General features: G+C 31.9%; 1 protein-coding gene across 1 annotated transcript in view; it reads right to left on the bottom strand.

Moving 5' to 3' along the window:
• Window positions 1–281: 281 nt before the first annotated feature.
• The window catches only part of LOC145312438 (protein vein-like), a 39,561-nt gene continuing 30,205 nt past the window's right edge, over window positions 282–9,637 (bottom strand). The window contains exons 7-8 of the mRNA XM_080151686.1: window positions 3,778–3,878; window positions 282–2,693 (exon numbers count right to left, since the gene is read on the bottom strand). Of these exons, the coding sequence (XP_080007812.1) occupies window positions 2,613–2,693; window positions 3,778–3,878 (182 nt within the window). The 3' untranslated portion in view covers window positions 282–2,612. The remainder of the gene's footprint in view (window positions 2,694–3,777; window positions 3,879–9,637) is intronic.

The raw sequence follows: 9,637 nt of genomic DNA, 5'->3' as shown, positions 1-9,637 counted from the left end.
TTTAACCGCTTTTATTTTTTGCAACAGATATTCTCGGTTCCTATCTTTGGTAGTCTGATTGCTTTTAAGCTGCTTTTCTTTTTAAAACTTTCAGAAACCTTAATTTTTCAAAGTTTCATGATTTTAAGTTTTTGCATATTTATCTCTTTCTTTTCTTTTTTATGATAGCAGTTAATCAGCTCTATAAATAACTTTGTCTGTTTGTCTATTTTTTTTATAGATTTTGTGCTTCGCTACTTATGGATGTTGTCATCCTTGTTTATAAAGTAAATACGCTATTGTTGACATATTATTTACATATTGTATTAATCTCTAAAATAAATCTATAGTGAATTATGAGTAGAAGTAAAATATGTTCAAAACTTTAAAAACATTTTTAAAAAATTGTAAAGTTTATCAAGAAAGTGTAAAAACAAACAACAAATATATAATCAAAAACCAATAAAGATGATATTAAGCAATCAATCAAAAATTAAATAAAGCACCGTATTGCAGACAATTTTCCTTGAATATTAAATTAAAAATCATAAAATTAATAGCAGCGGAAAGTTGTCTATAATACTATGCGATAAATAACTATTCTTTGCAAGATTTTGTTTGAAGTATTATTACAATGACAAATTATGGGTATAAGGCACAATAGACTAGAAAATACTTCCAATCTTGAAATACAAATTTGTTAAAATAGTTATTTGTAAAAGAACTAGTGAATACTTTGAAATAGAAATTCAGTATTATTTATAATTGAAACTTTTTCTTCCCCTATTTACTAATGACTAGAACTACATCTTTCAGTGTAATTCATTCTCTTATAAGATACTACTGTATAATTTTTGGTTTCATACAAAACAATGAGTCAAACATCATTTCCACTTAAAATTCCGTTTAGTAATTTCGCCAAATCATTTAACCAAGGCTTAACCAACATTATCTTATTCTTCAAACTCGTAAAATGCAAAAAAATTACAAAACGCAAGAAAATGTAAATAGCCAATTATCATAAAAGAAAACGTTTAAAAATTTAGCTGATCATCTGATCAATGAACTCACGAAATATTTTTTAATGCCTAAAATCCATCCTAAATTGTTAAACATACATAAACAATTGATAGTCTGTCAAGTATTTTGACTTTAGCAACGCCATCAACTTTAACACATTGAAGAGGATATACTAATTTTGTTCTAAAACACACAATTTTAAGAGTTAAAACATGATTAATACCTTAATCTCTTCCTTTAAACTTGCTTGACAATCGAAAACCTTTAAATCAACACATTTATTAATGTGTAGGAGAACAGCTCTTCACAAGTCATTTTTACCTGGAGGTCGATTGTGGAAAAACCCTGGCCTTATATCAAATTTTTTTTTTCATAAATAGTATAGTCCATACTTAGGTAAAATATGGTATCAATGCTAGATTGGCTACGTTATTCTAACTAGTTCTATAACTGATTAATCTGTTTCCAAAAATCTAGCTTTCTTTTTTTGCACTTCTTTGTAAGTTTGTTTTTTGTCAAAATGATAAAATGTTCTAACAAATAGTCTTAAATATATGTGGTAATATAAATAGAAAAGGATATCCAGGGAAGTTGGCTAAATCTTCCCTTATTACCTCTTGGCAGATGAACTATCCCTTCTGTTAAACCTACATAAATGGAACACAAAAAAAATACATTATGCATGAAAACAACTTTAAAATTAATTTTGTTTAAACCATAGTTTTAGTTAATTGATTGAATGTTTACAAGAAGTTTTAGCCTTCTATCTTTTACAGGAGCTTTTTGTCTCTAACGGACATTTTGAATTAAAGAGTAGCTTCGCTACTAAAAAAAATAATACATTGTTAAATTTTATTTAATGAGGATGACAACATCCATTAAAGCGAAGCCCTTAAAATTAAAAAGAAATTGATGTAAAATCATGGTTGCCGTTTAAGATTTGTAATATTTTCTATACCTTATATTAATCTTTTAGAGCTGTGAAGCATATCATGGATGCTTATATACATCACAATCATTGGATCTTCGTTAAGGAAGGACTAAACAGCTATTTGTAATATCATTTTATCATTTTGACAAGAAAAACAAGTACAAAGAAGTTCAAAGAAAGAAAGCTAGATTTTTGGAAACAGATTAATCAGTTATAGAACTAATTAAAATAACGTAGCCAATCTAGAATTGATACCATAATTTACACAAGTATAGACCATTCCATTTATGAAAAAAAAATTGATATAAGGCCAGGGTTTTTCCACAATCGACCTCCAGGTAAAAATGACTTGTGAAGAGCTGTACTCCTACACATTATTAAATGTGCTGATTTAAAGGTTTTCGATTGTCAAGCAAGTTTAAAGGAAACGTTTAAGGTATAAAACTCATGTAAATTCTGGAAATTGTTCAAATGAGAACAAAAATATGGTGTTAACATTTTTTGTGTTGGCAGCCATGGCTTCACCTAAGATGATAAGAAAAATTAAAATTTTCTTTATATTTACATATAAAAAAAGGTAAATATCAATTGTTAATGTATTTTTAACAATTTAGGATAATTTTAAGGACTTTTCCTTTGATGCGTGATTTTTCCTCTCTTATGAAGTAATGATTAAAAAAGTTCATGATCTTGGTTCAATAGAATTTGTGGTGGAATTAGAATTTTTCAACAGTTTTACTTTTTCTTCTGTCTCCAACCAATCCTGTAAACATAAAAATTTTAAGATTAACTTAGAGCTCATAAACTCCTACTTCATAAGGTGTCGGCGTTTTAAAACATTAGATTCTTAAGCCCTTAGGTACGTGTAATCTGTGTTATTGTTTAACCCTTAACGGTCGGGGGGGGGGGCGTTGAACGCCCCCCCCTCCGGTTTTTTCTATCTCATTTTCTGTGTGTGAAAGATAAAGAGCCCAAACTGCTTGACTTTTTAAGTTTGGGTATGACACATAACTGAGAGTTGGAATTTTTTGAATATCTCCATCCTGGCAGGCACAGGATGCCAGCAAACCTGGCAGGGTCATCCAGGTAAAGATAAAAAATATTTTTTTGACTTAAACAAAGCATTTTATCTTACCAAAATACTAAAATATCCTCTAGTAGTACATCCTCATATTAAATACAGGTGTTCAAGTCAATTTCAGGTTCCAGGTATGATCCTGCAGGTCCTGATCCTCCAGGTCTCCAGAAATCTTTAAAAAGCTCCTGTGGCCGCAATTTTTGACTTAGAGACTTCAAATTTTAAACTTAAGCTTTTCTTACATGTCTACATAATGTATTGAAATTTCATAAAGATCCGCCGCCGTTTTCCCGCCGACCGCCGACTGCGGCGGCTGGCAGCTGCCAAGTACAGCTGCGGCCGCTGAAATTTATGTTTTGATATTTCAAACATAAAATTTACATAAAAATAAACATTTTCTGCGAAAAAAATTTTCTTCTAGCTTCAAAAATAAAAAAATTACAGCCGTTTGAAATTTTTAAGTAAAAAAGGACCTAAAAACAAAGGTTGTTAAATAAAAGGGTGAAGGAAGCGAAATTTGACCTTGACTTACTTAAGGTCGAAAATTCATCATAACACAGGGGACTTGCACAAAAATTTTTAGCCCTCTAGCTCTAATAGGAACTGAGATAATAGGGGGGGGCGTTGAACGCCCCCCCCCCCGACTGATTAAGGTGCGGCAAGGGGCCCGACTGTAAAGGGTTAAAGAAAATAATATTGTACAACGTTGTTTTATAAAGCGTATCATCCCTCAATTTGTCTGTATTAATTGCATTTTTACTTTATATACCTTGTATTCTTCTTTTGTCATTTCTTGTAGGTTTGGTAAATTCCAAGCAGCGCATATTTCTGCAAGTTGAATATCATGTCCATAAGGGCCACATGCTCCACCTATATGAAACAAGTATGACAACATTGTCCAGAGCTCGATCTTTAAATCGTTTATAGGTGATTTAAACCGGGGCGATTCATTTGGCGCACCATCAAATTATTAATATCAATCTTTAAATCGAATTTGCATGGGCGATTTGAATCAGGCAGTGGCGCGGGCCCAGCGCGGCAATGGCACTCACCGAGTGCCATTGCCGAACCAAATCGGGGTGATTTATTTAATAAATAAATATTTTTTTTTAATTACTTTAATATTTTATTGCAAAACTATCGTGAAAACATTTTTATAGTTATTTTTAAAATAAATTATATATTAATGTTTTATATAAAATACCATACGGACACGGCATTTTATATAAAATACCTTACTGACACTGCTTAAGTAATAAAGTTGTACTGGCGCGGATCGATATTTTAGTGAGTGCGCAGGCGATTTAACAACACCGCGCCGAAAATCTTTTAAAAATCCATGTTTTATAGGCGCGCTGTGGCTTAACACCAACGCACCTACAGTTCACCTCTGAATCGCCCCGGTTTAAATCACCATAAAAACGATTTAAAGATCAAGCTCAGGATAAAGTTATGAATAGTTTTTAACTTTTTACAACTCATATAATAGTTTCTTTTTAATATTGCCTTATTTTCTTTATCTGTTTAATAGGAATGAAGAAAATCTCTTTAGCTTTAGAGGATCATTTTTATAGACATTAAAATTATCTTCGCCATTTAGGAGATAAAGCAGGAGACAGTGCTGATTATTTATATAAAGATTCAAGATGAGTTAGACACAGTCAGAGAGAATGCAGCTGCTTATTTTCTGATGAGGTATTAAAAATTGTTTCTTCATTGAAAAACTTTTCAAAAATAATTAGAAAATGCAGACTCGAGAAATTATTCTACTACAAACTTTTATTACATGAAGTAGTAACATATTTTTTGTTTTCTAACCATTGAAGCGATTGAGCTCTTCCTTTTAGAGAAGCTACGCATGTGTCCAAGCTTTTATATTTGCGGGAGTAAAAAAAAATTTAAGTGGAAGGGTAATTTTTTTTGAGAAGGGGGGTAAAGGCGCGCTATTTTTTGGGAGGGTACCACCACCCTGGCAGTCTGAAAAGATAAATTGATCCTAGAATAAAAGATTTTTATATTTACTGAAATGTTTGATTAATTTTTAAAAGCGAAGCTTTTCTATAATTAGGGTCGGTCCGTCTGTCCGTCCGTCCGTCCGTCCGTCCGTCCGTCCGTCTGTCCGTCCGTCCGTCCGTCCGTCCGTCCGTCCGTCCGTCTGTCCGTCCGTCCGTTCGTACGTCCGTCCGTCCGTCCGTCCGTCACAGAGAGTTAGCTCTTTTCGTTAATTTAAACAGGTTAGAATTGTCCTATCGATTCCAAACTTTGCATGATGATTCCTATAGTAGTTATGTACAATTTAGAAAGCGTAGCAACTCTATAAACAATACCAGAATGTCCATACGTCCATTTTAAACATGTCGATTTTTAACTTTTTTAACAACAAATTTTTGTATGTTAAAATTATCCGATTCTTCTAAATTTTTTAAAACTGATTCCTATCACAACAAGGTACAATGTTATAAGCGAAGTATCTCTATAAACAAGTCCCAAAAATGTAAGTATGTCCTTAAACAGTATCATCTATTTTTGCAGTTTTGCAACAAATTTTCTTAAAATATTGTTTGTACTGATGCATTAATATTCTGCTAATTCAGTTCTGACAATCTACAAGTGTTAATGTTCGTTTGTCCTTCAATTTCAGAGCTTCGCTTTTATGGATGTTGTCATCCTTGTTTTTCTTTAAAAATGGTAAAATTTGACTTCTTTGAAAAGACACACCCTTAACATGTATTTTTTATCATGGTATAGGACAAGGTATATTTAATATGTCTTTTGATTTTGGGTGGTGGTAAAAAATCTTTATAGTGGTAGATATTTTTTTTAAGGGATTATTTATTTGGGGGTGGGGGGTATTTACCTCCTCCTAAAATGTTCTGGGTGCATACTACACATCCAAGGTTGCTAACAAACTAGTGCCAAACTAAACCACGCGGTGGGGGCGTGATTTAAATGTGTAGTATACTCCTTTTGTTAAACTTAATTTAGGGTTTCTTATATAATTGCAACGTAGTTATAAGACTTTGGGTAGCAATAAAATGAGACGTTGGGTACACCTCTAACTGAAACGATTTTTGATTAGTCAACGGATCTAAATTTGTCTCGGACAGGATATAATTAAAAGCCTAAATCGGACAAGGAATAGCCGAAAACGATATTTTTATACTTAAAATTTAAAATATAGAGCTAAATGAGTGACTGCGTCTTTCTCTTTTTATCGACAGACGCACTTGGATATATTATTTTCATAATGAATGATATATATTTCCGATTTTAACGTCAGCTCATGTTTAAATTTTGTGAGCTATATTATTAAGTAGCGTTGTTAAGATTGGATGGAAGAATTTTGTAATGAAAGCAAAAGTGGGGAAGGAGGATAAGGGATGGGGTAAACAAGTTATCAAAAGACCAAAATTTCTTGCCAGTGGAACAAATTCCACCCTAGGGGTGAGGTTTAATTTAAGGTCAAGAAAACAAAACATTATTATTACCGGTTCTACCCCCTCCCTTATTTTCTTCCCCACTTTCAGGTTGGGGGGGCTGACGCAAATTTCAGATCCATGATTTCGCAATTTGAGAAAAATTTATCTTTATATTATAGCGAATTCTATAATCTTGCAAGCATCGCTTTTATCTTACGAAGAAAAATCAGCGAAAAACGAGATCTGAAATTTGCGTCACCCTTCAAATATAACGCATGACCGCTACGACCACGAGACGTGGCAGTAAATTGTCTACAATCTGTCCTAGGATGGTTTTTTGATTTTATTTACTTAAATGAAAGTCTTGAGAATGATTCTAGGCAAGATATTATTCCACCCTTGCACCACAAGATACTAAGTGAAAAAAAAAAAATTTTCTCTTTGGTGGGTGGTGTACCCTCCCCAAAAATAAAATGTTCACAGTTCTTTTAACAGTTTCTTGTGAAATTTTAGTATTATGTTAGAACAGTTATTTCACGCATCATATTATAAACAGCTTTTCGCGGATATAAAATGTACAATCATAAGATTATAACCATTTTTTAGCCCCGAGATGCCAAAGGCAATAGAAAATTTTTATTTTGAAATGCGTATTACTTTTTTGTTATTTAGGCTGAGGGCTTCAAATTTAGGGTATTGGGTCTACTAGTGGAAGTTTTTAGCAGTGAGATCAGTATATTTCGTGCAGGCTTCCTTTCATAATTTACTCATAAGTCAAGTATTATGCTTTAAAACATTAAATAGCACAGGAATGGTTTTTATATTTTCAAAAACTAGATCTTATGGCAGTTCTAATGCACAGGGGAAATGGGATTTTCTCAGCTCCTGTAAAAGATAGAAGGCTGAAACTTCTTGTCAACATTTCCGTCAATATGGAACATAATATCAAGTGTAAAACATCAATAGCGGTCAGACTGCTTTTGAGCAGCTTTTTAGCTGCTTTTATTTTTCAAAACTATTTTTCTTAGCTCCTGTAAAAGATAGAAAGCTGAAACTTCTTGTCAACATTTCCATCAATCATTATGAATCATAATTAATTATAAAACACTCATATCAGTCAGACTGCTTTTAAGCCGCTTTTACTTTTTACAACAGATTTTCTTGGCTCCTACAAAAGATACACGGCTGAAATTTCTTGCCAATATTCCCTTCTTTATGCTTCATAATTAGGTGTTAAAATTTTTATGGTAGTCAGACTGCTTTCATGCAGCTTTTCAGCTCTTTTTCTTTTTAAAACTTTGCATTAAAGTTTTTGCATATTTATTTGCATATATATTAGGGCGGGTTCATAGCGGAATTAGACAAAGAAGGGATGTGCAACAGAAAAAACTAACTTAAATAAAATTTCTGACAAAAAAAATTTTAAAAAATGATATTTAGAATGCGACCACTTAAAAATGTATTTCATTAATAAAAAAATATGCTAAGACGACATTCAAGTCATCTCTACTTATTATCTCAGTTTCTATTAGTGCTAGAGGGCTAAATATTTTTGTGCATTTCCCTAGTTATATAATAAATTTCTGACTGTAAGTCAGTCAAAGTCATATTTCGCTTCCTTACCCTTTATTTACCAACCTTTTACCAACAACCAGATATAAAATTGTGTAGCTATTTGTAAAAAAATTATTGAATCAGATTGATGGCTTCATGGTGCTCCAAGGAAAGACCTTGAGAAGTAGAATCAGGAACTTTTGTCCGTTTCAAAATATCTCATTCCTAGCCTTAGAAATGACTAAAAAAATACCATTTTTAAAGGTTTATTGAAAATTGTCCAATTTGTAGAGGTTTTTTTGAGATTTTCTCAGGCTAGGAACGAGATATTTTGAAACAGTCAAAAGTTCCTGATTCTACTCCTCAATGCCTTTCCTGAGAGCACTATGATGCTATAGTTCTGATTCAATAAATTTTCGACACCCATTTACAAATAGCTATACAATTGAACGTCTGGTCGTCAGCCGTTTTAAGACTTAGGATAAATTTTAAATCATAAAAATCGTTTGCAGATCCCCGCTTTGGTCTCAGAAAAAAAATGTTCAAAAACGACCCATTCTAATATATATCTCTTTCTTTTCTCTGTTATGATAACCGTTACTCTACTCTATAACTCAATCTGTCCGTTTGTCTATTTTATAATAGATTTTGTGCATCTCGTATGGATGTTGTCATCCTTGTTTGTATAAACACAAGCCGCGTAATTGGAATTTAAAAAAGGTCCACATTTATAAAAACACCCTTTAAAAATGGAGATATCCTAAATACAATGTAATACTTGTAAGAAATTTGGAGGCTTGTCATTTTCACATTGTCAGTCATAGACGCAAGATTAAATCTTAAAATGCACGTGCCATTTTTTAGACACTTGCCTGTAGTGCTAATAAACATTGCCGCAAATCGTTTTATACCCCGTTTAAGAAAACCAATAGGTTTTAAATATTTGATTTATTATTTCTTGTTATATTGTTCCTACCTACTTTGTTTTCATACATTATTGTTCTAATCATGATTTTCAATCCTTTGTTTTCCACAAATAAATATCTATCTAAATATTTACGTAGAGATTGTGATCCATAGATTTTATAAACCAACAATAACGCTCTATTAGGCTTATGTTGTTACCCCAACAACACAAGATTGAAATGAATATTTAATTTACTATTTTTGTAATAGAATATTAAATTTCTTTACAAGGGGACATTATTCAATTCATAACTTAAATTGAAATGAATGTATGGTATTCTTGTTTTAATTAATAAATAACCATATATTAATTTGCTTAAAGTAGGGTGTGTGTGTTTGTCGAAATATCTTTGAAATTACGTCCCCGATAGGTCAACAAGTCTTAAAGGAATATTACTTTATGTCTTTGGTTAATTTTAAACTGTTCATCAGATTTTCTAGAGGTTCGAGGCGAAGCTGCTTGACAAAAAATCTAACATGTATAATTTGTGACAAATTCATGATAAATATTTTGTAATCTAGAAAATGCTGTATAAGCCCATTTATTATATACAAGAAAGGGGGGGAGATGGGTAATTTTAAATTACGTCGTTTCAACTTTTCAAGTGTTGATTTCCTTCAAAACTAAAAAAATTGTTAGTATCAACTTACCCTCTCCAAATATATGTCTGTTAGACATTAATGATAACT

The sequence above is a fragment of the Acartia tonsa genome, chromosome 2 (assembly GCF_053477335.1).
Source record: "Acartia tonsa isolate MP-2025a chromosome 2, ASM5347733v1, whole genome shotgun sequence".
Classification (NCBI taxonomy): Eukaryota; Metazoa; Arthropoda; class Copepoda; order Calanoida; family Acartiidae; genus Acartia; species Acartia tonsa.
Note: the sequence above shows the minus strand (reverse complement) of the source record. Positions and strands in the feature narration are given on the sequence as shown.